We start from the raw sequence: 27,680 nt of genomic DNA, 5'->3' as shown, positions 1-27,680 counted from the left end.
GGTGGGGGGTTGCCGGGGCCAGGAGGGTTTGGGCTCCCTCCTGGCCCATTCAAGTAGCAGCGGGGGGTCGCCGGGGCCAGGAGGGCTTGGGCTCCCTCGTGGCCCGATCGTACTTGGGGGTCGCCGCGGGCCAGGAGAGCCTGGGCTCTCTCCTGGCCCACTCAATTCGGGGGTCGCCGCGGGTCAGGAGAGCTTGGGCTCCCTCTTGGCCTGATCGAGACGCGGGGGGGTGGGTCGCTGAGGCCAGGAGAGCTTGGGCTCTCTCCTGGCCCGATGTTAATCGGCAGGGCAAGAGGGCTTGGGTTCCCTCTTGCCCCGATGTTGTCGGGAGGGGGGGGGCGCGGTTCGACATGGCAGGAGGGCTTGGGCACCCTCCTGCCTGGATGGTTGTGGGGGGCGGGGGGATTCTGTAACCAGTGTTGTTTTTGACAGACACCGGTTACAGATTCCAGCTTTTAGGCCAAGGACTGGCTCCTCCTTCACCTAAAAGCCCTTTTGTTAGACGATTGGGGCTTAGGCGTTTTTTTGTTTCATTATGGCTGAAAAGTGTAGACGTCGTGTGGGTGTACTTTTAGACGTAGTGGAGATTGGGCGTTTAGGCAGAGGAAGGCCATAATCAAAACAAGGACGTTTGTTTTGCTTATGGACACTTTCCCTGCTTCTGCGTTGAACATTTAAGGACTTAGGCCACAAGGGGGACTTAGACGCTTTTTTTGATTATGCCCCTCAAAGGGTTTATCATCTTCTCTGGAATTGTGGGTAGTTTTCTGGTGAGGATGCTTATGAATCCTGCTTTCTAACACCCTTTTCTAACACCCTCCTTTTAGGATCTTTACCTAATTAATCTTTAATAAAGACTTTTTATCTTCATTCCTCGGTCAAGGCTTCTTTACCTAGATTCTACAGAGGCCCCTTACCCTTGTCCAACATAATATGGGATAAACTTGTATACACATTCCTGGGGTGCTCATAACTAGGGGCTTGGCAGCTTACGCCACTCTCCTCTGGGCAGTAATAGTAATCCCTGAGGCTTGACGGCCTGTTTGATGATGGCAGGGCTTGCCCCACTCTCCCCTGAATGGCCCTAATTATATCTGGGGATCACTATGACTGGGCTCATACCACTTTCTCCTGGCCTACCCTAATAATCTCTAGGGCTTGGTTGCATGCCCCTCCCCCAGCTTCTAAATCTAAACTCATGGTTTTCTCCGAGTCCAGCTTTAATCCCTACGAATACAAAATATCTCTATGCTCTTTGGGTTATTACTTTCCTGTACCCCTCCCCCCACCCCGCAACTCCTGTGATGCTGTTAGGTTTCACAATAAGTATATCATAAAAACATTTCACTGGCAGCCTGAAAAAGATAGTGGAAAGGTCTTACCAAATGTAAGTTAAATAACAAATTGCAATAAGCAACAATTCACCAGTTAGATGGCTTAATCTGAAGACTGATGATTTATTCAGCATTTGGTAGAAGCCAGGGTTCAAATCCCACTTATTCTTATCTTGGGAAATCACTTCAACCTCCATTACTCTAAGTATATTCCTTAGATTTTAAGTCCCTTTGGCCAGAGAAATCTGACATACTTGAATGTAACTCACATGAGTTTAGATTTGGAAAGGTGAGTACTTATATATAACATCTAAATTCATATTTGGCTGCCGGTACTTACATAACAAGGTATAAGCTCAGCCTACACAAGTAGGGGTGGTGGGTGTGGGGATAGTTCATCCTAGAAATTTCATTAATATCCTTTGCATTGTGATGATATAAGTTTGTGAACAGACTTTTCCAAATTTATATTCTCTCCTGTTTGAATGTATGTTTATTAAATAAAAATTCTGGAACTAAAAAAGAATGAAATTTCCAAAATATAAAATAAAACGTTACTCATTCAAGAAGCCACAGAACTACCTTTCATCGCAGAAATGAGGAAGAAGTACCTGAAAACCAACGAACTCAGAGATGCTTCTTTTTTCACTATGGTATGTGCTATTAAGGTATGAACTTAATAATAAGAAAAATGGCTGAATGATTTAGGTTCACTGGATATCTCAACATCAAATTTAATGCAAAATGGAAATTAAAAAAAAAAAAATCTGCTGAATACTGCAGAGTTAACATCAAAATCATTAAGGGCCCCTTTTACGAAGTTGTGCTAGCGTTTTTAGCGCACACATCGGATTAGTGCGTGCTATAGTGTGCGCTAGCTGAAAAACTACCGCCTGCTCAAGAGGAGGTGGTAACGGCTAGCACACTATTCTGCGTGTTAAGGCCCTAACGCGCCTTCGTAAAAGGAGCCCTAAGTATCATTCAATATTTACTCTTTCTTTAACACCCTGAAAGCAAAACTCCAAGCTTTGTACTGAAGAAATGGCTTCTGGAATGTTAAAGGAGCTCTGCCAGTTCTTGGCTATATTTTGAAGAATGGAATGGAGTTAACTTTCAAAGAAGTTTTAAAATTACAGATTTTTGTGACCACGCCAATAGCATCTGCACAAGCAAGAGCAATGCTTTTCTATGCTGAAGAGAATAAAGCACTTACTTAATAAGTACCATGAGCCGGAAAAGGATAAATGCTCTAGCCATGCTTTCAAATGTGATCCTGCAAATGGCACATTTTGCTGAAGATAAAAACAGGATATCTTTCAAAGTCAGACATTAGCTGGTCTTAGAAAAACAAATGACATTTTAAAAATGGATCTCTTCAGAATTTGTAGTATTTCTCCAAAGCCCTCCCCAATCTAAACTGATTAATTGGTAGCTTGCACTATTTTCTTCTCTGCAATAATGTTTCATAGAAAGGGTCCTATTTCTGATGCTTATGACGAAGTATAAAAAAGGGGTATTGTGAGACTCAAAAGGTGAAAGTGAGAAATATGTAGAGGCTGATGAGGAAAATGCAGAACGTATTAATAAATATATATATATATATTTTTACAGACCAGACTTATTGGGCTTTTAAAAAAACTTTATTTCGTTTTTAATGCCAACAAAAAGTGCAATACAATTGATATACAAATAATGATAAGCAACCAAGCACTTATAATCAATCAGTATCTATACAAAAGATAAAAATTCCCTCCCCATCCATCATTACCATCAAGAATGATACCAAAACAAAAGATATACCCCCCTCCCTCCCGCTCCCACTCCCCTGGATGTGTGGGTGAAAAACAACAGAAAATAAAGATAAAGAACAACTATAACAAATCTACAAAAGACGTCAATGGACCCCCAAACTAATTTGAATATCTTATTATGCCCCAGCATGTCAGCATTCATTTTCTCATATTTATAAGTTAAACATAAGCTCGCCCACTATTTAGTGTTCACTGAGGAAGGGCCAAGAGTAGTACTACAAAAAACAAATATGAATGAAAGTTTCCAAGTTTATTCTATATTTGATATGCCAACCATCAGTGCGTAACTGGTCGGTTTACAATATTAAAATTAAGGTGCATTAAAAAAAAAAAAAAGGGGAACCTTGAATGATTTACAATACTAAAATTAAGATGCATTTTTAAAAAAGGTGAACCTTGAATGATTTTCAGAAGACTGTCTGTGAAGAGTTAAACTAAAAGTAGACATGGTGATGGGGCCAGAAGGATATATCTGAATATACTAAAAGAATTTACAGGAGTTCTGGTGGCCTTGCTGTTTGACTCCTTCAATATTTCTTTAAGTTTGGGAGTGGTCTTGGAAGACTGGAAATGAAAGGATGTGGTTCCTCTTTTCCCTTATTACATTACAATAGTGATTTCTATTCCGTCATTACCTTGCAGTTCAAGGCGGATTTCAAAAGGAGTTATCTGGCCATTTCCAGAGGAATTGAAAAGTAGAGCAGGCTGCTTCAGAGAATTGGGATGAGTCTTGCGGTGTTAGTTTGTCTTCAAGGATTTCTTGACTAGCATGGTTTTTATTTCTTTTCTGAACGATTTGTAGTCTGGGGGTCGTTATCAGCAAATTGAAGAGTTGGTAGTCTAGTTTTGCTGCTTGTGTGGCTAGAACGCCATCATACAGTTTTTTTCGTTTGACGCCCCTGATTGGGGGATGCGTGAACAGTTTGCGGGTTCTCCTATGTCTGGTTGAGGTAGTTTGGATTACCCATCTAGACTACCGTAATGCTTTGTTCCATGGTCTTCCCATTCATTGCTAAAACAACTTCAACCACACTCTCAAAAAGTTTACAGCACAGTAAACACATAAATCATGCAAAACATGAATGGGGCTGTTTGAAAGATACTTATATTTTCAGTGGGAATATGGCGAACGAAACCTCTAAGCGAACAACTTAAAAGGCTTTTACTGTGAAAATTACCACGAGGTAGGAAAAAGCCTCAGATCCCCTCCTCCACCAAACCAACTGCTAAGGTTGTAAACAAGGGGAGGCTAAGCAGGGTAAACTTAAATCACTGGCATAAAAAAACCTCCTCTTTTAATGTTTCACTAAGGGAAAGCCTTGTGCAATGCAAAGGGTTCTCCAATTTACCAACAATTCACTGGGAAAATAAATATCTATTGGCAACTAATGCTCAAATAGTTACAATGGAGCAATGCTCATCTGAGTTGAAAAAAAGCACACCACACATCGACGATGGCCAGCATTTTGCTTCTAATAAGATGCCGCAGGACATAAAGGTGGTTAATCCTAAAAAACATAATAAGAATACTTAAATTACTTAGCTTCAATGGAAAATCTTTTCCTCCTCCTCTGACAGAAGCAAGCCCTGATGTACTTACACTGGAGCTCCGGGTTAAAACATGGCGGCTCCTCAAACACAGAAAGTGGAAAATGCCCCGCCTATTTAACTTCTACACTGCAGTTTCAACTGTGATTGGATGCAGCTGAACATGATGTAATCTCAAGATTTAATCACAGAATTCAAAGCAGTAATTTCGAATTACAACAGATGATGCCATTCTGTTCTGGAGTTTAACCCCTCAGGTTCTTCAGTCTCCAAAGTAGAAATCCAAAATAATTCTCTCCGCAAGAGTAATTGTTGTCTATTCAAATGACTCACAGGAATATGATCCACTGCACAGCATCTCAGGTCTTGGAAGGTATGATTGTATTCCAGGCAATGGGAAACAATAGGAGCTTGCACTTTGGTAGTATTCAGGCAGCTTTTGTGTTCAGTAATCCTTACTTTAAGAGACCTTGCAGTCTGGCCCACATATATCTTCGGACAAGGACTTATTATTAAATACTAGTCTTATAGCCCGTTACATTAACGGGTGCTAGAATATATGTGTATGTGTCTGTCTTTATTTTTTTTCTCTCTCCTTAGCCGCTTTCTGTATTTCTGTCTTTCTTTCTTTCTTTTTTTTTTCCCTTGGCTGTCCACCACCACCCCTTGCCTGCTCCCCCTGTCCATTCTCCCTTCCTTTTACCTCCCCTGTGTCCTCCACCACCCCATCACTGCTCACCTTATCCAGCAGCAGCCCTTCTCCCTTTGTTTTACCTCCCCCCTGTCCATCATCACCTCCTTCCTGCTCCCCCTGTCCATCAGCACCTCTTCCCCTGTCCATCAACTCCTTTTTCCTGCTCCCCCTGCCCAGCAGTATGCCTCCGTTCCTTTTTCTGCCCCTCCATTTCCCTGTGCTGCAGCATTTCCCTCTCACCCCACTTCCCTTTGACTAAGAAGGTAAGGGGGAAAATAAAGAGACACCCTGGACCATGGAAGCAAAGGGGGGGGGGAGAGAGAGACATCCTGGACCAAGGAAGGAGGGAGGGAAAAACAGACAGATGCTAGACCAAGGAGGGAGAGATACATATACCTTGGACCAAGGAGGGGGGACAGAGAGATTCCTTGAAGTAAGAAGGGAAGAAGAGAGAAATCCTAGACCAAGGGGAGAGAGAGAGAGACCCTGGATCATGAAAGGAGAGAAGGAAAGAAAAGAGATGCTAGACTATGGAGGGGGTAGGGGGAGGGGTTCAGGTGTGGTGGTTGCATGAGGAAAGGAAGAGATAGAAGAGAAAGTGAACTTGGGAAGGTTCAGGAAAACAGCAAAGAGATGCTGGGTATGGAGGAAGCATAGAAATAGGGACACAGAGAGGCAATACTGGACACAAAGGGAAGAATAGTGGCACAGAGGGGAATGCTGGACAGAGTAAGATAGAGACACAGAGAAGAGATACTGAACATGTGGTAGGCTAGGGAAAGAGATACAGAGGGAAAACATTGAATGGATAGGGATGCAGAGGATAGATTTATAATTAATTGCTGTTGCCGGCTTCAGGTCTTCCTCTTTGACGGGTCCTGTCTTCATGAAAACATGAAGTAGGCAGGACCTGCCAGAGAGGAAGGCCTGAAGCTGGCAACAGTAGCGAATTTTAAACACTGCTGCTACCCAAAGAAGCCAGGCCTTAACCACAAAGCTGGGGGGGGGGGGGTGGAGGGTTTTAAAAAGGTACAGCGGCGGTGGTGGTGGGGGTTTGAAAAGCCATCGGCCGTGAAGTATGCCGCCTGCATACTTCACGGCCGACGGCTTTTCAGAACTTTAAAAACTTGCCTGTTTTATTTTTAAATGCTGTCCGGGCTCAGCCGCCGCGGCCTGCAGCTGCCGACAGCCGCCGCGGCTGACATCCGCCTCGGGGGAGGAGAGAGAGAGCTTCGCGCGTATGCGCACTTCTACCTGCGATGCCCTACAGTGCACGGAAAACAGAACACGCAGATGGAGTGCGCATGCGCGGCTAGCGTTTTATTTTATTAGATACCACAAAGTCTGTTAAACAGGTGGTGTCAAACCGAATGGGGAATATCCTGCCCGTAATCAGGTGTATAAAACTTTCAGATAGTTCCATAGTAATGGCGCATACTTGACAAGTGTGGCAGTTAAAGTGACTACCTGAAGACTGATGGTGTTGTCTACGGGCAAAACAATCAGAGGGACTCAACAACTCCTTAAAATTTTTTTGTCTCGAATAGGCCATTTAGAGATGACAGTCAATAAAAGCGAGATCACTGCTTAAAATGTCCCAATGATGACGTAATGACCGAACTACTCGTTTTATCGCTGGTGAAAATTCAAGTATACATGTGACAGCTTGCAAATCTGAGGAATGTTCTCTGGGCATTAATAATAGGTCCCGATCAACATGTTTAGCCCGTTTATAAGCTTTCCTAAGGACCTGTTGAGGGTAACCTCGATCACGTAGGCGCTGAGAGAGACCTTTTCTTTGTCTTCAAAATTCCCCAGAAGTAGAACAAATGCGCCTAAAACGCAGGAACTGGGAAGTAGGTAAACTTTGTTTAAGTGGCAAAGGATGGTTACTTGAGAAATCCAAAAATGTATTTCTATCAGTACTCTTGTGGAAAACAGTGGTCACTAATTCTTGGCCCTGTCTATTAAGGGAGACATCTAAAAAAGATATCATATTAGGATGAGCATTTATATCAAACTGTATTTTATGGTGTCATGCATTGAGCCAGTTATAGAATTCAATTGATGATATTTTTAGGCCTGGACAGGTACTTATGAAACTCTTATTGAGTTCTATAACTGGCTCAATGTATGACACCATAAAATACAGTTTGATATAAATGTCCAACAATCCAGTGCCAGACCTTGCCATTTTCAAACCAGAAAAACATCTCTATTTTTGATTTGAAAATCACTCTATTTTACACAGTTTGTGCTCAGTTCTCGCAGGAAGCGGTGCGGGACCAGGCAGGTAGCCTGGTGCGACACTATGCCATGAGAGAAAGGGAGGCAACCGCGTCAGCCGGCAGTTCTGGGAGGAAGCGGCAGGAACCATGCAGCCAGCCAGCCTTGGCCGCAAATAGAAGTTAAAAAAAAAAAAAAGATACGCGCGAGGGGCCGGCAGGGAGGAGGAAGAGGGCCAGGGCCTCCCTGTCACCTGCCAACCAGATGAGGGCACCACATCCAGCGAGGGAGGGCGGCCGCATTAAAAATAGGTAACCGGGGGGGAGGGGTGCTTTGGGTATTCGCTCCATATGACGCACCCTAATTTCCGCCCACTTTTGGGGGGAAAAAAGTGCGTCTAATGAAGCGAAAAATATGGTAATTGATTTCAAGTTGCTTTCTGAACCATTTAGAGTATAAGTCATTACTTTTATGAGTAATATTTTTAAGAATAGCAAAGGGACCAAATACCAAAACTACAGATAAGTTGATGTGAAGCAACTGAAATATCTAAAAATGGCTGCCAGTGAGTTACACATTCAATACAAGATTCTTCTGCTAATACATATCATTTTGTTTAGGTATGCCTTTAAAGTAATCCCATATGCATATTCCAACTTCCTTTTCATGCTCAATACAGTCACAGTGTATGAATCAATTGGCCTTGCCTTCAACTCTTTCATTTTGGTTTTTTATATCTAGGCCCTCACTGCTTGAATCTTCTTCTGCCCAAGTTGAACTCGTACCTTTTTTACTAGTAGCTAATAAGAACATAAGAATTGCCGCTGCTGGGTCAGACCAGTGGTCCATCATGCCCAGGAGTCCGCTCATGCGGTGGCCCTTAGGTCAAAGACCAGTGCCCTGAGACTAGCCTCACCTGCATATGTTCTGGTTCAGCAGGAACTTGTCTAACTTTGTCTTGATTCCCTGTAGGGTGTTTTCCCCTATAACAGCCTCCGGAAGAGCGTTCCAGTTTTCTACCACTTTCTGGGTGAAGAAGAACTTCCTTACGTTTGTACGGAATCTATCCCCTTTTAACTTTAGAGAGTGCCCTCTTGTTCTCTCTACCTTAGAAAGGGTGAACAACCTGTCTTTATTAATTTCAAACTGAAACTCAATATGGAAAAGACCAAACTTTTCTTGGCTAGTCCCAACGACAAACTAACAAACTCATTGCTTCATCTTAATGGTCATGACTACCAGATTATTAAATCTATCAAGATTCTGGGAGTCACACTAGACCGACATTTAATACTAGCAGAACACATGAACTTAGTGGTACAAAAATGCTTTTTTACATTGTGGAAATTAAGAACCATAAAAAATTATTTTGATCCTTTATCGTTCAGACTATTGGTGCAGGCATAAGTTTTATTTATTTTAGACTATTGTAACATCATCTATTTAGGAGCACCTAAAAAAATTCTAAGGAAATTAAAGATAATTCAGAATACAGCTGTTCGATTGATTTTTGGTTTAAAAAAGAACAATCATATTAGTCCATATTATCGTTTACTTCATTGGCTGTCTTTGGAGGCAAGAGTATTATTCAAATTTTCCTGTATCTGCTTTAAGCTGATATCGGGATTGTTTCCAGCTTACCTTTTTCCTCATTTTGTGTTGCATAGACCATCAAGAGAAACTAGAAACTTCTACTTATTTGCTTAACCAAAAATTAATGGGTGTAGATATAAGACCTTCTTAGATAGGACCCTAGCATATCAAGCTGGTAGGTAACAATCTTGGTTAGGTAAATGTATTCAGCAAGCTATGTTATCCTATTGCAGTTTTTGGAAATTAATTAGGACCACTTTGTTCAATAAGTTTATTACTTAGTGAGTTTTATTATTAAAATTCTATTTTACAACTATTTGTATTTTTTACTGTATTATTGTATTTCACTGATTGTCCAGCTCTTTTTAGCATAAACCGCCTAGAACTTTTGATTATGGCGGTATAAAAGAAGTTATTATTATTATTATTACTAAGGGCTCCTTTTACGAAAGCGCAGTAGCGGTTTAACGCGCGTAATAGCACATGCTAAACCACCGGCTGTGCTAGCCGCTACCGCCTCCTCTTGAGCAGGCGGTAGTTTTGTGGCTAGCGTGGGGGTTAGCGCATGATTAAAAGTCACGCGCATTAAAGCCGCTACCGCGGCTTCGTAACAGGAGCCCTAAGTCTTTTCCCTTCATTATCTTGAATGTTTCGATCATGTCCTCTCTCAGTCTCCTCTTTTCAAGGGCTAAATTTCTCTAATCTCTCACTATACGGCAACTCCTCCAGCCCCTTAACCATTTTAGTCGCTCTTTTCTAGACCCTTTAGAGTAATACTGTTGTCTTTCTTCATGTACGGCAACCAGTTTTGGACACAGTATTCCAGGTGGGGGGGCGAACCATGGCCTTCTCCGATCTGTTCATGATCTCCTTCTTAATCATTCCTAGCATTCTGTTCGCCCTTTTCACTAGGCGTTTTCCTATTCCTGGAGAATTCACAATCTAATTTTGTACCTGAGGTAGTGGAGGGTTGAGTAATTTGCCCAAGATCACAAGAAGCAGCAGTGGAATTTGAACTGGGATCCTCTGGATGTCAAGCCCAGTGGTCTAACCACCAGACTGCTCCCTCCATTCCAGCACCGAATATTGATTTAAACTGTGATAACTTTAAGATCATGTTGAAAACCCACTTGTTCACTTCGGCACATGGGACTGTGTAGTGGCTTTGGTACAGCTGGGCCCAATCTTGCTGGTGAGATTTCTTCCTTTTGATGTTTTGCTCTTTGATCATTATATTTCTTTTCCCTTTTTTAGATTAGTTGGTATTGTAAACCATTCTGTTGTGCGAAATAGTGGGATGCTCAGTATACCCTTCCCAACAAAAAACAAAAAAGCAAAACAAAACACTAAGCTGAACTAGAAATATATAATGCTAAAAAAATGGTGTGACTTATTTCATTCACATGATTATTTGTCTATAGTTCCGTAACATGCATGTACATAAAGGCACATCATAGTAACAAAAATAAATGAAAACGTATGGCAGTTTTACCTAGGAGAGCTTGCTTATCTTGCTCCATGTCAGGTTTTGTGGAACACTGACAAGATCGAAGAACTATCACCCCTCCAAGCACACCATCTTCACTGGCTAGAAAAGGAGAACCTGGAGAAAATGTCATTGATTTAAAATAGATTCTGTTTATTTTTAAGGAAAGATAAAGCAGCAAGTAAAAAATTGTATATATAAATTATAATGATTTATTCAGGTCAGCTTCACTGTTTAACAAAGATAATACGATACATTACAATACTTCTCAGGTACTGGCTATGAATGCAAAAGAAAATACCAACAGCTTTTCTATTTATTTAATTCTGGTAAGAATGCATATTATCCTGCAGCAAATACAGTAAATAGATGAGATCTAGAAGGCTTAAAGGGCTCAATTTCAAAGCAATTAGACATACAAAATACCATAGAAATCTATGTTACTTTGGGTCTCATTTTCGAAAAAGAAAAACATTTAAAAAGTGGCATAAAAGTGCAGATAGACATTTTTCTCACCATTTACAGTTTGATGCTGTTGACAAAAGAAAGAAAACTGGACACGTTCACTGAATAACAAAAATCATTCTAACATGAATTTAATAACTTGTCATTCTGGCACAAACTTAGAATACCAGGCAATGCATTTTATAGTTTTACGCCAGCCACAGATATCATTGATGCTCCGATCCTAGAAGGACACATATATAGTTTAAAAAATCTAACATATGTTATCATGGAACTTTAAATCCACTTTAAATCTTGCTAAATGCTGCGAAATGAAGTTTCACAGAGTCTTACCCTCCTCCTATCCTCTTGGTGAGATATTTGCACTAATGGCCACGTTTCATCTTGGCTTTCTTCATTTTCTCAAAATCATTTTTTTCCATTTATCCCAGGATTTCTTTCTATTTGCCTCCTGTCCTTTAGTGTTTGATCATGTTCTGCAGGGCTCCATACTGGCCCTGCTACTTTTTAACTTGTTCCTGAGCGCTTTTAACCTCACATAAAGAGCACAGTATAAGCAGATACTATTATGTAAAGGACATCCAGTTGCTTGCATATACCAATCCAGCTGCCCCCAACCTTGAGGTCCTCAAATCCTACCTTGATGCCATGGTTTAATGGCCTTCAGATCATTATCTAAAATTAAATCCCACTAAACAAAGCTACTGCTATGTTGATCAAAAGTGGGTCTTTAATTGCTAATCTAAGTCCGCTGTTCCTGAGTTTGCCAGTCTCTCGCAGATTCCATTAACAATTTAGGAATTCTTTGCAACCAGCATCTGTAGAAGAGACCTTAAATTTCAGCAGTCATAGGCCATCTTTCTACACCCTCAGGTGCATCTGTTCTATTTTTTGGATTCTCACGCACACACACTACTTCTTACTCTGTTATAGTAATCCAGGTTAGAGATAACCAGAATTAATAATTTCAGAACTGAGATGTCTTCAAACTATTCAGGATATCTCAGTCAAGTTATTCTATAATGCTTGCAAATTTGATCAGGTAACACCAGTGTTTAATTTGGGGGGTGGGGGGGAAATGGCCTGGAACGCAATTCCACAACTTATTTTCAGAATCCAATGCAGCAAGGGAATTATGCTCTATCCTCTCCTTTCCAAGTAGCCTACAGAGAAGAGGAAGATAGGTGGTGAGCCTGGAGCAGAGCACCAAAAAAATCACTACTCCTAATCCAACCCTTCTTCTCTTGTTGCTCCTGGCCCACCCAAGCCTCTCTTGGCTCCACAGTCCCACTTATCTATAAATTAAGCCCTGGGTAACACCCCTGCCTGTCAAGTATCACTGGCTTCTGGTAGCTTATACAGTAAGATTTAAAATCCTAACCTTGTTACATAAGGCCTTTTATCCTGGTATTCCACATTATTTATCTTATCTTCTTATCCTGTTAGGTCTTTGATCTCAACATGGCAACCTCTTGTTGATTCACCCCTGTCTCCCATGCTCGTCTGGATTCAACAAATGGTCTGCCTTTTTTGTTGTTGTTGCTGCTGCTTCACTCTGGAATTCCTTACCAGCTTATCTTTGCCTCAAGATCTTCTATAAGAAATTTAGCTCAGATCTCAAAACTTTCTTCTTCGAAGCAGCTTTTGAAGGTTGGGCTGAGGGATGCTGTGGCTGACTGCATGATACATGGTGACTTAACCACATGCATATGTCATCCCACCCCATGTTTTCAATTTTATTAACCTAATACCAGGTTATTCTATATTGTTATTCATCCATTCCTTCTGTTTGTCAAGTCTCTCCTAGGGTCCATGCAGTTACCCGATAATATTTAAAATGTTACAATACTTTTATTCTATACTGTTTACTGTGTTAGTTTTTTCTTTTGTGGAATGCTTTGCTGTTTTCTGTATGAAGGGTGGTGTATCAAGTAGCTGAATAAACAAAGATGTGACAAAACCATTTCACTAAATTCTTACCAGTAAATACACATCAGAAGTAAAGCTTTCTTTCGGATGTCATATTATCATGCACTCCTGCTAGCAACTTAACATTCTACTTGCCCAATCAGTACAAGTTATTTTAATTTTTATTCAAGATGGAATACAAGGTAAGCACATTTAAAAGATTTTGGAAGAAATAGAAAAATAATAAAATTAACTATCTGGTTCATCCACAAAAGCTAATAGTTTAGGATAATGGGAGAGGTTTCCATCATTTAATCCTGGGATATAATATCGTGTAAATGTGGGAATGATGAGGTAATCATGATTTAAGGAACTCTGACTAATTGCACATTATGGAGACTATTCAGGGTTCAGTACAACAAAACAAAGAGCTTGATTTCCTGCATCTTGTATCTCAATCTGTGTCTGTGGAAAAAAAAAAAGCTGAGCTAAGCAGGTCCAAAGATTTCTGAATTTGGCTAGCAATGCCAGAGCACAGAGCAGTAAATGTAACGACTAAGATTCAATTTTCCTGACTATTACCTCCATCTGTTTAACATTCAGCTGAAAGATCATTAGGGGAGAAACTTCAATATTATTTATTTATTCATTCATTTTATACTGTTCTCTCACAGGGGCTCAGAACGGTTTACATGAATTTATTCAGGTACTCAAGCATTTTTCCGTATCTGTCCAGTGGGCTTACAATTTTTCAAATTTACCTGGGACAATGGGGGGATTGAGTGTCTTGCCCAGGGTCACACGGAGCAGCGTGGTTTTGAACCCACAATCTCAGGGTACCGAGGCTAAAGCTTAACCACTGCACCACACTCTTCCTTCATTTATTTTATTTATTTATTCAATTTTCTATACCGTTCTTCCAGGGAAGCTCAGAACAGTTTACATGAATTTATTCAGGTACTTAAGCATTCATCCTGCTTGCCGCTGAGGATCTGTGGGTTAAAGCTTGAATGAGGAGGGTAAAAGATGCACTAAAAGAAGTTCATCTGAATAAGAGTTTGAAGAACATCCTCATTTATATATTTTCTGACAGAGAGATTAGAGAAACTGGGCCTCTTTTCCCTTGAAAAGAGGAGAGGGAACATGATCGAAACATTCAAGATAATGAAAGGGAATAGACTTAGTAGATAAAGACAGGTTGTTCACCCTCTCCAAGGTAGGGAGAACGAGAGGGCATTCTCTAAAGTTAAAAGGGGACAGATTCTGTACAAACATAAGGAAGTTCTTCTTCACCCAGAGAGTGGTGGAAAACTGGAACGCTCTTCCGGAGGCTGTTATAGGGGACAACACCCTCCAGGGATTCAAAACAAAGTTAGACAAGTTCCTGCTGAACCAGAACGTATGCAGGTAAGGCTAGTCTCAGTTAGGGCACTGGTCTTTGACCTAAGGACCGCCGCGTGAGCGGACTGTTGGGCACAATGGACCACTGGTCTGACCCAGCAGCGGCAATTCTTATGTTCAACATCAAGTAGTTTGTTTCAAGCTATACTTGGTTATCATGTCATCTTATCAGTATAGACAGACTAGCTAGCAACACTCAAGAGTAGAGAAACAGCCTAATAGTTAGTTTCAGTGGCGTATCTAGTATATTTGACACCCAGGGCGATCATTTTTAACACCCCCCTTCTCTATCCAAAAATCTCTTTTTAGTAATAACCCACGAGTCACACAAGGGTGCACCTAGGAAAAGGTAGCATCTAAAACACTGCAGTGAGCACTAGAATATCAATACGCCCATTGTAAAACTAAACAAGCCAAACTGATACAGATGGAGTCTGCAGTCAATGCTAACAGAAAAATCATATTCTTTTCATACACAGAGCACAGATACACACCTGCACCCAATATGGAATAAGTAATCACAAACTAAATAGAAATATTTTACTGTCCAATATTAGAGATTGTAATGAGGTGACTATTTCAACTTGATCTCAGCCAAGTCAGCCTTTGTATTCTTTATTCATTTTCCTTGATTCCGTTAAGTTAGATCTTGGATCCCGTTAATTGGGGACTAGAGATAAATTTAAGCATTTATTGTTTCTTTATATAATTAATTTTCTATGTATTATCTCATGTTTAAAGCTTTCTGTACAAGTTTATATGTAATTGTTTTAATATGAAAATGATAAATAAAGAAATATTTTACTGTGTAAGCACTTCTTTGGGGCAAGGTATGAGAATGCTTGAATTTTATGCTGTGTGTTATGTAGATGTGTGCTTGTTTTTATTGAGTATGCTCTTTGCTGTAAACTTTGGTATTGCTTGTGATTTGCCTTTATATTCTGTTTGTAATGTTGTTTTGAGTTTATTTTTATTGAGTATGTATTTTTGTTCCTCGCCTAGACTTGTGGATATGCGAGTTATACATTGTTTCAAATAAATAAATAAATATGTAGACAAAGGTTAGTCCTTTCTTTATGGAAATGATATATAATTTCATTTATTCCATATGCACTGTGCTTCCATATTTTGTAATATTTTTTGCTGGGGGTTTTTTTCTCTCTGCTCTTTATATGCTTAGGTTCAAATATGTTGAGCATTTATTGTACTTATGCTTTATATTTCTTTAATAAAATGTCTTGGGGGAAAAAAAAGAACATAAGAATAGCCTTACTGGGTCAAACCAATGGTCCATCAAGCCTAGTAGCCCTTTCTTGCGTTGGCCAATCTAGGTCACTAGTACCTGGCCAAAACCCAGGGCAAGCAGCGACTTCTCTCATGTCTTTCTCAATAACAGACTATGGACTTTTCTTCCAGGAAATTGTCCAAACCTTTCTTAAAACCAGCTACACTATCCACTCTTACCACAACCTCTGGCAATGCGTTCCAGAGTATTCTCCGAGTGAAAAAATATTTTCTCCTATTGGTTTTAAAAGTATTTCTGTGTAACTTCATTGAGTGTCCCCTAATCTTTGAGTGAAAAAAAAAAAAATCGATTCACTTGTACCCAGTGTTCCCGCTAAGCTGCGTTGGCCTGCCTCCGTCCAAATGAGGCGGGCCCGCCCCTCCCCTCCCCTGCCTAACCCACAGGATCCTAGGGCCTGATTGGCCCAAGCACCTAAGGCCCCTCCTATAGCGGGAGTGGCTTTAGGTGCCTAGACCAATCAGGCCCTAGGATCCTGTGGGTTGGGCAGGGTAGGGGCGGGCCCGCCTCATTTGGACGGAGGCAGGCCTGCTGGCCAGACGAGCGAGGAGCTGTCCGGTCCAACTTGAAAAGTAAGACTAAGGGGGTTCCGGGGTGGGAGGGTTCGTTGGGGGGGGGGGTCCAGCAGGAGGGGTTGGGTACCCTCCTGCCGGCGATCTTAGGGGAGGCCATTGGGAGGCAGGGGAGGGGAGGGGGGGGGCGGGCCCGCCTCATTTGGACGGAGGCAGGCCTGCTGGCCAGACGAGCGAGGAGCTGTCCGGTCCAACTTGAAAAGTAAGACTAAGGGGGTTCCGGGGTGGGAGGGTTCGTTGGGGGGGGGGGTCCAGCAGGAGGGGTTGGGTACCCTCCTGCCGGCGATCTTAGGGGAGGCCATTGGGAGGACCGGCAGGAGGGGTTGGGTACCCTTCTGCTGCGATTGTCGGGAGGGCCGTTGGGGGGGTCTACAGGAGGGGTTGGGTGCCCTCCTGCCGTGATCGCTGGGGGGAGGGGAGACTTGCAGCCGTAGCCGCGGTCACTATGCTAATCACGGCAGCATTTAAAGTACATGTCGTGTTTGTTTTTGCATTGCTAGCCCCAGGGGTGGTGGAAGATTAGTGATTGAAAAACTGTATGAAAAATAACTATTTTAAATTTAGTGATCAAAATGTGTCAGTTTTGAGAATTTTTATTAATTAATTTTTTCTCTGCGTGTTTTGTTTTTGTATAGTTATTAACTAATATTTAACTAAGTTTTAAAGTTTTAAAGAATGTTTCCTTTATACGTAAATAAAGAAAAGTGAATGGGATTGCAGTGGCGGTGACGGGGCGGTGAATGGGGTGGCAGTGGCGGTGACGGGGCGGTGAAGAGGATGGTGAGACGGGGACGGGGCGGTGACGGGGTTGGTGAGACGGGGACGGGGCGGTGACGGGGATGGTGAGACGGGGACGGGGCGGTGACGGGGACCAATTTTTTCACCGTGTCATTCTCTAGGAGGGACTTTGACATCTCTGGTCTACGATGACACCCAGATCCTTTTTTTGAGCGCTAACCCCAAGTTGGACCCTAGCATCTGGTAACTGATTTGGGTTATCCTTCCCAATGTGTATCACTTTGCATTTGTCCACATTAAATTTCATCTGCCATTTGGATGTTCAGTCTTCCAATTTTCTAAGGTCTGCTTGCAATTTTTCACAATCTACATGCATTTTAAGAATAAGAAAATACCATATTATTGACCTAATCTATTTTTCAATTAGCTTTCAGAGGCCATATCCTCTTTACTCAGGTCAATACAGGATACTGCTGTTACGGTAGCCTGTCCTGACCTGAGGAAGGGGGTTTTGGTCTCCAAAGGTTAGCAGTCCAAAAAAAAAGACTGCCTTATTTCCATTTTCTCTTTTTAAATGTTTATCAATACATCTATAATACTACATTATTCTAAAGCAACAAAAATGTTCTGCATTTTCTCATTTCTGATTTCAGCTTTCCTCATCTTCTCTTCACTCTCTTCTTTTCATCCAGCATATGTCCTCGCTCTGCCTTCCACATAACATCTGCCCTCTTTCTCTGCCCCTTGCATCCACAGTTCACCCTTTCTCTCTCTACCTCTTCCAACCACTGTCTGCCCTCTTTTCCTTTCATATGGCATCTTCTCTCTTTCTATGCCCCTTCCATAAACTGTCTATCCTGTGCCCTTTTCTCCTTTATGATTCATTTTGGCTTCACCCCTCCCTCATGTTTTGGCATCTCTCTTCTCTTTTCCTTCCTTCCTACCCCCCCATGTTCTGGCACATCTATCTCCTTCCATTCCTTCACCCCCATGCCCTGGCATCTCTTTCTTCTCCTTGTCTTCCATCGCCCCCTCCCCCTCCATGCTCTGGCATCTCTTCTTCTTCCTTTCCCCCTGGTCTGGCATCTGTCTCCTTCCCTTCCTTCCTCCCCCATGCCCTAGCATCTCTCCTCTCCTTCCCTTACATCTCTCCCTTTCCTTCATGCTCTGGCATCTCCTCTCCTTCCCTTATATCTCTCCCTTTCCCTGCATGCTCTGGCATCTCCTCTCCTCTCTTTCCCCCTCCCTCCGTTCTCCATGGTCTGGCATCTCTCTTTTTCTCTCCTTTCCCTTCCCTGGTTTTCCTTCTTCCTCTCCCCCACTTAGATGCCTTTCTTCCTTACCCACTCCTTTCCTCCCAATTGGGTGCACATTTTCCCCTCCCCTGAGATGGGTACCTCTTTCTTTTATCATTGGCAGTGGCAGCTTTCACAACTTGCTGCTCTTGCCGGCTCTGGGTCTTCCTTTCTGCTGGTTCCACCTATTCCCTGCATGACCCAGCAGAGAGGAAGGCCCAATGCCAGCAGAGCAGTGATTTGTGAAGGCTGCTGCTGCCAGAAGGGGAAGAAATTCCTGGACCAAGGCGCCAGACCAGGAAGCACCCTCTTATAGGCTGCCCCTGGGGCAGATCGCCCCCTGCCTCCCCCCCTTGGTTAGTGCAGTGGGTTGAGAAAAAGGGGAACGATGTTTGACTCCCACTTCAACTCCTTTTGACCCTGGTGAAGTCACTTAACCCATCATTGACCCAGACATGAAAAAGGATCTACATGAAAACATGAAAAAGGATCTGCAAAAGTTAGAGGAATGATCTAATATCTGGCAACTAAAATTCAATGCAAAGAAATGCAGAGTAATGCATTTGGGGATTAATAATCGGAAGGAGCCATATATGCTGGGAAGTGAGAGGCTGATATGCACGGATGGGAAGAGGGGCCTTGGGGTGATCGTGTACGAAGATCTAAAGGCGAAAAAACAGTGCAACAAGGTGGTGGCTAATGCCAGAAGGATGCTGGGCTGTATTAAAGAGAGGCGTAACCAGTAGAAGAACGAAGGTGTTGATGCCCATGTACAGGTCGTTGGTGAGACCCCATTAGGAGTACTATGTTCAGTTTTGGATACCGTATCTGGCGAAGGACACAAAAAGGCTTGAAGCGGTCCAGAGGAGGGTGATGACAATGATAGGAGGTTTGCGCCAAAAGACGTATGAGGGGAGACTGGAAGCCCTGAATATGTATACTTTAGAGGAAAGGAGGGACAGGGGAGATATGATTCAGACGTTCAAATACTTGAAAGGTTTTAACGTAGAACAAAATCTTTTCCAGAGAAAGGAAAATAGTAAAACCAGAGGGCATAATTTGAGGTTGAGGGGTGGTAGACTAGAGAGCAATGTAAGGAAATTCTTCTTTAAGGAGAGGGTGGCGGATGCCTAGAAAGTGCTCCCGAGAAAGGTGGTGGAAATGAAAATGGTGATGGAGTTCAAAAAAGCATGGGATGAAAACAGAGGATCTAGAATCAGATAATAATAATAAATATTGAAGAACTAAGGCCTGTACTGGGCAGACTTGCATGGTCTGTGTCTGTATATGGCCGTTTGGAGGAGGATGGGGTGGGAAGGGCCTCAATGGCTGGGAGGGTGTAGATGGACTGGAGTGAGCTTTGACGGAGACTTCAGTAGTTGGAACCTAAGAACAGTATCGGGCAGAGCTTTGAATTCTTGCCCAGAAATAGCTAAGAATAAGAAAAAAAAAAATCCCTACAAACAGGGGAGGGGCAGGGGGGGACAGTCCGCCCCGGTGCAAGCCCTGAGGGGGTGTTCCTGGCCTTGAAGCCATTGGCGTCTGGTTCCCCCCCCCGATGTCCAGTTCTCCCCCCTGGTGTCTGGCATCTGGATTCCCCCCCAGCCCCCCGCACCGTTTACGGTGGAGAAGCAGCCTGCAGCGGGATTGCGATGCCAGCAATCCCTGCGCTGCTTCGGCGCTGCTTCCTCCACCGTGGTCCTACCCCTCCTCTGACGTCAGAGGAAGGGCAGGACCACGGTGGAGGAAGCAGTGCCGAAGCAGCGCAGGGATCGCTGGCATCGTGATCTTGCTGCGAGCTGCTTCTCTATCGGAGTTGGTGCGGGGAGGCTAGGGGGATGAGCGGTCCTTCGGGGTGGGGGGGCGAGCGGTCCTTGTTGATGGGGCAGGGAATCAGGCCTTCAGGGTGGGGCGGGCAGGCAGGCCTTCAAGGGGGAGGACAGGCTTTCAAGGGGGATAGACATGCAGGCCTTCAAAGGGGGGACAGGCCTTCAAAGGGGGGGACAGGCCTTCGGAGGGGATGCAGGCCTTCAAGGGGGGGACAGGCCTTCAGGGGTGGGATGCAGACCTTTAAAGGGGGACAGGCCTTCAGGGGAGGGAGGGCCCTGGTGTAGAAGTAAACGGAGGGGGGGGGGGTCAAAGAGACGTGCATATGCCGGACTTTGGGTGGGAAGAAATAATGGGTCTGAAAATAGAGGAGAGGGAGAGAGATAATAGACCATGGGTTTTAGGGAGGGAAGGAACAGAAAGGGAGAGAAGTTGGACACAAGGGATGGTGTGGAGGGGGGATAGAAATACTGGATAGGAGGGTAGCTGGGAATAGAAAGCGAGAGATGGTGGACCCTGGGGTGGTGGGGAAGGAGGGAGAGATGCTGGATGAAAGGGTAGTTAAGAAAAGATGGATTTGTGGAGGGAGACAAAAAAAGGAAAGATGCCAGACCTCCTGGGGAGGGAAGGGAAACGGAAGGGGAGGACAGAGATGGCAGATGGATGGTTAGCAAGAAGAAAGAAGGAGACCCTGGCAAGCAAGTTATCAGAAGACAACCAGAGCCTGAGACCAACAAGATTTGAAAAATAACCAGACAACAAAAGGTAGAAAAACTAATTTTATTTTCTGTTTTGTGATTACAATATGTCAGATTTGAAATATGTATCCTGCCAGAGCTGGTGTTAGACCGCAAACGTGAGCTAGGATTTAACAGAGAGAGGAAAAGTCATTTTTATTTCTTTATTTTATTTATACCACAACGCCAGTGTGGTTAGGAGAAGCCAAAGGGGGGTGAAAAAAGTATAAAATAAACCCACTAGGATGTTTGAAAAAAACACCCAATTGAGCAGGAAAATTGAATCGAAAAACCAATTCAATAGGCTGAATCGAATCAAATTTTTTTTTTCCTGAATCAGGCAGCACTAGTTTGCGCTACTGTGTTAGACTTTAGGATCTGGGATTGGGGAGAGATGGCATCCTCAGTACTTTATAATGCAAGTGAAATGAGGATTTGGTCAGACTTTTGAAGGGTCAGCAGAAGAAAAATATTGTATAGGCCGGGGACATGAGACAGCAGGAAACGGGAACTTTTCTTCCTTTTATTTTTGTGAATGGCTAGGCTGAGGATGTTAGAGAGTTCAGTTAAAATATGCGCTTTATAAGAAAATATAATAATGTGTTTTATAAAGTTTATAAGCATTGCTGTCCTACCCGGTGAGGTGTTCCTAGTGGTGGTGGTGGTGGCAGCGTGTCAATGTGTTGAGAGGAAGAGGTGGTCTGGGAAATTCTGCTGAGCAACTCTGGGCCCATTTCCACCCCCTAGTTAGTCCACTCCACTCAACTGGTTCACACACTGAGTGGGTCTTTGGGTGTTGTGCCTGGGTAGTTGTTTTGGGATCTCTTCCAGTGGTTTGTCAGTATCTCCTTGTGGTCCAAGGAAGAAAACTTTATTAATCTTAGCATTGACCTTCAGAATATGTTTGTAACAGTGCTGCTTGTGTGGCATTAGGCTATGTAGTGATCGAAAGAAAAAAAACAAACCTTTGCACATTTTTGCACTATATGGTGGGTGTATGAGGAGATTCACATTTCCTGCACAGCTAAGTCCATGTGAAGTTACCTTGTTCTTTCTGTATTTGACATCTAGCAAGGTCTCTGTTTGGAAGGAAAGATTTAAGCTTAAAAATGAAGTGGCCAGAAGTTATGGTAAAAGCAGATACCGTTGCTGGTTTTAAGAAAGGTTTGGACAAATTCCTGGAGGAAAAGTCCATAGTTTGTTATTAAGACATGGGGGAAGTTTCTGCTTGTCCTGGATCGATAGAATGGAATGTTGCTACTCTTTGGTTTTTGACCAGGTTTTGACCAGGTACTAGTGACCTGGATTAGCTACCATGAGAATGGGCTACTGGGCATGATGGACCATTGGTCTGACCCAGTTAGGCTATTCTTATGTTATGTCTCATCTGTAGGGGCCTTTGTTTTAACTTCTTATTTTAATGTATTTTTTTTCTGGGAACTTATCAGTGTTTTTTTTATAATGGGAACAAAAATGGAAGAGAATTAATGTGTGTGGAATGGGGGGGTAACTAATTTATTCTGCTAAATAATTCAATCCATCTCAACTAGACATAGGAGAACTCGCGCACCATTCACATACCCTCCAACCAAAAACATCAAAAGAAAAAACTGTTTGACAACCTCCTAGCCATTCGAGCTGCAACACTCGACCCCCAACTCTAAAACCTATTGACCTCGACCACAGACTACAAAACCTTCAAAAAAGAAATAAACCCCCTTCTATTCAAAAAACACATAAAACCGAACTAACACAATCAGAACTGTCCCAAGCATCACCTGCAACTACTCCATATGTACTTCTGATGTCATGACAATTCAGACATAATTTATGTTATGTTATGTTATGTTTGGAATAATGGTTACATATATGTGGTTCAATAAAAGAAAATTTTCACTGCCTGTTTCTATTCTGACCATTTATTCCGTTTCATGGTTATTATGAAAAATATTTTTTTACATGGGGGGTTTGTGTCAAAAAATGATGAGCCCTGGGTGCCACATACCCTGGGTACGCCACTGCTTACAAATTTTTAGATTGAATCAGGTTGGGCAGACTAGATGGACCATTCGGGTCTTTATGTGCCGTCATCTACTATGTTACACATAAACAGATTGTGAGCTCACTAAGGACAGAAAAAGTACCTGAATATAATGTGTAAACCACTTTAGTTTTGCCACATAAAGGCAGTATATCAAATGCATTACCCTTACCGTTGTTACTTCTTAAGAACATAAGAAGTTGCCTCCGCTGAGGCAGACCAGAGGTCCATCTCGCCCAGCAGTCCGCTCCCACGGCGGCCCATCAGGCCCATTGCCTGTGCAGTGGTCCTTGACTATTCCTATAACCTACCTCTACTGCTATCCCTATAACCTACCTCTACTCCTATCTGTACCCCTCAATCCCTTTGTCCTCTAGGAACCTATCCAAACCTTCTTTGAAGCTCTGTAACGTGCTCCTGCCTATCACAGCCTTTGAAGATGATATAAAACACACAGAACCAATGTTTCATCCAGCTTTTATTCTATTAGCTCAAACTAATGGCGTGTAAAAGCACATTTAAAACACAGATGTAAATGAAGAAAAAAGCTTCCTAAAGGGCATACAATTTTAGGAATGCTAGAATGCTCTCATATTCTATTTATACATAAAAGTTCAAGTAAAATGAACAAAAGGAACTGACCTTTCACATCTCAAAACAATAGGGGGTTCTTCTGCTAAAGATTAGTGCTTTTTATTCCTATGGGTCCTGCTGAAGATAATATGTGCTAATCTTTAGTAAAAGACCCTCTTAGTTCTTTTAATCCAATATACATAAAGAAAAACTAATCCCAGAATCAACTTTTTACTCAGAGGAATGCAACCTCTTCATAATATATTATAAATAATAGAGAGATCAAAATACTTCTTTCACATAAGATAAGCTATTTTATATTTCTGTTCTGCACCCCCTCAATTCATATCTTAAATAACTGAGTACCATAACTTTTCTAACATCAGATATCCATGCTTCTTCACATGTTGGCACTAACCTATCTTTCCACTTCATTGTTATTCTTTGTTTGGCAAATATCAGGCAAAAGCCCTGACATAAATCAGTATTTCCTGTACTGACTGGCGTTCACTCTACCAAACATTCATAACTTGGCTTCAGGTGGAAACTCCCTTCATAATAACTGACAGACGTTTTGTGACTTCCTTCCAAAAATGTATTATCATTGGACACTTCAGGATCATATGCATAACAATGCCAGTAAAAATACAGCATTTGCCACAGTTTGGCAATTGCATTCATCCATCCTGTTTTGCACCATTTTTCAGGGATGCAGTACAAATGGTGAACAAACATATAACAAATGAACTTAATCTCTTTATTTTCTAGAGTTTCTTTAGCATAGCATAAGGCTGTGATCTGTTTTCACAGGTTCATCTAAAATCCAACTGCCATTTTGTTTTCAAACTTGTTAGAAAAGCCAACTGCATATCTCATTGCAGATGCTGATAAAAGCAGCTATTCATTGGCATGTTTCCCTTTTAATCTAGTGAAAGATTATGAACTGAACTCCTAATAAGTGTTCAGTTACATATACAGTTAAATCCCCCCATGTCTTTCTAAAATCTTTGTGCAGACAACAGATCTGAAAAAAGATCTGTTCTCCTGAGTTTCAGCTCATTATGGCCTTTCTTCCAGACACTGAGTATGATTTGATATATGGCTCATCCAGATTGAATAACCTTCTCTCAGATAAGAGACCTTCCTCCCAAGTAGATTCAACATTTCTGACAGTTCAGTAAAAGCTACCAATCATTCTACCAATATAAAATGAATATGCAACTTTCAGGCTTATCTATCAATAAGTGCAAAGAATATAACAGAGGTTGCAGGCTTTAAATATTTAATAGCTTCATAACTGTAAATGAAACAAGCTTATCCACAACCTTTGAAAGGGAAACACTTGCCCCCTGAATGCCTTTCTAGAGATTGTCCATTGTGACAATAGCTGGCTTACATAACCTCTGAAGAATGGCTTGCCCATCATAAATTCCTCTTCTAACTTCTATATCAGGAACCACTGGTTTCTTCCCCACTGCTGGATATTCAGAATAAGAACATAAGCAGTGCCTCTGCTGTGTCAGACCAGAGGTCCATCACGCCCAGCAGTCCGCTCACACGGCGGCCCATCAGGTCCAGGACCTGTATAGTAATCCTCTATCTATACCCTTCTATCCCCCTTTTCCTTCAGGAAATTATCTAATCCCTTCTTGAACCCCAAAACCGTACTCTGTCCTATCACACCCTCTGATAGCACATTCCAGATGTCCACCACCCTTTGGGTGAAGAAGAACTTCCTAACATTGGTTCTGAATCTGTCCCCTTTTAATTTTTCCAAATGCCCTCTCGTTCTTGTAGTTTTCGAACGTTTGAAGAATCTGTCCCTCTCACTTCCTCCATGTCCTTCATGATCTTGTAAGTCTCAATCATGTCCCCTCTAAGTCTCCGCTTCTCCAGGGAAAAGAGCCCCAGTTTCTCTAATCTTTCAGCATATGAAAGGTTTTCCATACCTTTTATCAATCGTGTCGCTCTTTTCTGAACCCTGTCGAGTATCGCCATATCCTTCTTAAGGTACGGTGACTAATATTGGATGCAGTACTCCATATGCAGGCTCACGATCGCCCGATACAACAGCAGGATAACTTCTTTCGTTCTGGTTGTAATATCTTTCTTGATAGTACCCAGCATTCTATTCGCCTTCTTAGAGGCTGCTGCACACTGCGCCGACGGCTTCATTGTGTTGTCCACTATTACCCCCAAGTCCTTTTCTTGGGTACTTTCACCCATTACCAGCCCTCCCATCATATAGCTATACTTCGGGTTTCTGTTTCCTACATGCAAGACTACATTTCTCTACATTAAACTTCATCTGTCATCTCGTCGCCCACTCTTGAAGAAAAGTAGAAGACATAGAGGGGCATAATCAAAAGGGATGTCTAAGTCCGTTTACGTCCATCTCGCAAGTCGTCCAAGGTTAAAAAGAGCTTAAGACACATTTTCAAAAGATACGTCCAACTTTTTTTTACTTTCAAAAATCGTCTAATTATATGTCCTGCCGATCTGATCGTCCAAGCCACTAAATCGTCCATCTTTATACCACATTTCCGTCCAACTGTCTGTCCAAGTCCAAAACGCCTAGAACAAGCCCTGTTGGACATGGGAGGGGTCTGCAAAGTGATGGACTGCACACCCAGACATGCCACCTAAACAGTGGGGTACCTTACAGGGCACTGCTGTGAACTTCACAAAAACGGTGCCATGGCTTCTCCGCCCTACAGCTCCCTTATAGGTTACAATGAGCCCCCCAAACCACCTCCAGAATCCCCTAGACCAGCGATGGCGAACCTATGGCACGCGTGCCAGCTGTGGCACGCGAAGGCCTTGCAGCTGGCACGCGGGAAGGTCCGCAATAGAGAGCTGCACGGGACGCGGGGATCCCGTGGGGACGCCTCCGAGGGTCGCGGGGTTCCTGCGGGGCTGGATGTACTAAGTCGCGCGGCTTTTCTCCCTATCTGCTCTGCTTGCAGCACAGAGCCGAACGGAAGTCTTCCCGACGTCAGCGCTGACGTCGGTAAACAAAGCCCTCCCTCCCTTCGACGTCTGCGCTGACGTTGGGAAGACTTCCGTTCAGCTCTGTACTGCAGGCAGGGTAGGTAAGGAGGAGTAGCCTCGCGGCTCAAGTGGCTTCCAAGGGAGAGGGGCGGTCCGCCCCGCCCCGCCCCGTGTGCAGCACAGCCGGCCAGGTCCCCTTACGTTTGTGGCGCTAACCCGACAGACCGACAACAGCCCCGGTCTGACAAACCTCCCTGCCCTTAACCGCGAACCTAAATTACCTTCTTACAGCAGCTGTAAGAAGGAAATTTAGATTCGCAGTTAAGGGCAGGGAGGTTTGTCAGACCGGGGCTGTTGTCGGTCTGTCGGTTGCGGAAGCGCCACAAACATAAGGGGACCTGGTCGGCTGTGCTGCACCCAGGGCGGGAGAGAAGGAGGGGGGAGAAGGACGCTGAAAGCACTGGGGAAGACAAAGGGGTGAAGAAGGACGCTGAAAGGCCATGGGGAAGACGGGGTGGGGGGGGGAAGGACACTGAAAGCATTTGTGGAAGACAGAAGGGGGAGAAGGACGCTGACAGGACATGGGGAAGACGAGGGGGGAGAAGGACGCTGAAAGCACATGGGGAAGACAAAGGGGTGAAGAAGGACGCTGAAAGCACATGGGGAAGACAAAGGGGTGAAGAAGGACGCTGAAAGGCCATGGGGAAGACGGGGTGGGGAGGGAAGGACATTGAAAGCATTTGTGGAAGACAGAAGGGGGAGAAGGACGCTGACAGGACATGGGGAAGACGGGGGGGGAGAAGGATGCTGAAAGCACATGGGAAAGACAAAGGGGTGGAGAAGGATGCTGAAAGGACATGGGGAAGATGGGGGGTGGGTGGAGAAGGATGCTGAAAGGCCATGGGGAAGACAGAGGGGGGAGAAGGATGCTGACAGGATATGGGGAAGATGGGGGGGGAGAAGGACGCTGAAAGGAAATGGGGATGAGAGAGTGGGGAGAAGACGCTGGCAGGGAAGAAGACAGAGATGCCAGACTATGGGGGGAGCAGATGGAAGAAGATGGGTGCCAGACCAATTTGGAAGGGGGGAGAAAGGGAGAGGCACAGTAACAGAGCAAATGGAAGACGCAGAAGGAAG

The 27,680-nt window shown here is 43.3% G+C and overlaps 1 protein-coding gene across 3 annotated transcripts in view; it reads right to left on the bottom strand.

Annotated features, from left to right (window-relative positions):
- Positions 1 to 27,680, bottom strand: part of TASP1 (taspase 1) — a 209,214-nt gene that overhangs the window by 35,275 nt on the left and 146,259 nt on the right. For 2 of the 3 annotated variants that reach the window (XM_033939300.1, XM_033939301.1), the window contains exon 12: positions 10,699 to 10,809. In XM_033939300.1, coding sequence (XP_033795191.1) covers positions 10,699 to 10,809 — 111 coding nt within the window. Of the gene's footprint in view, positions 1 to 2,547; positions 2,627 to 10,698; positions 10,810 to 27,680 lie in introns of all 3 variants that reach the window. The other variant, XM_033939302.1, reaches the window with a different exon arrangement.

Source organism: Geotrypetes seraphini, chromosome 3 (genome assembly GCF_902459505.1).
Source record: "Geotrypetes seraphini chromosome 3, aGeoSer1.1, whole genome shotgun sequence".
Classification (NCBI taxonomy): domain Eukaryota; kingdom Metazoa; phylum Chordata; class Amphibia; order Gymnophiona; family Dermophiidae; genus Geotrypetes; species Geotrypetes seraphini.
The sequence above is the reverse complement of the archived record's forward strand: the minus strand, read 5'-3'. Positions and strand labels throughout refer to the sequence as shown.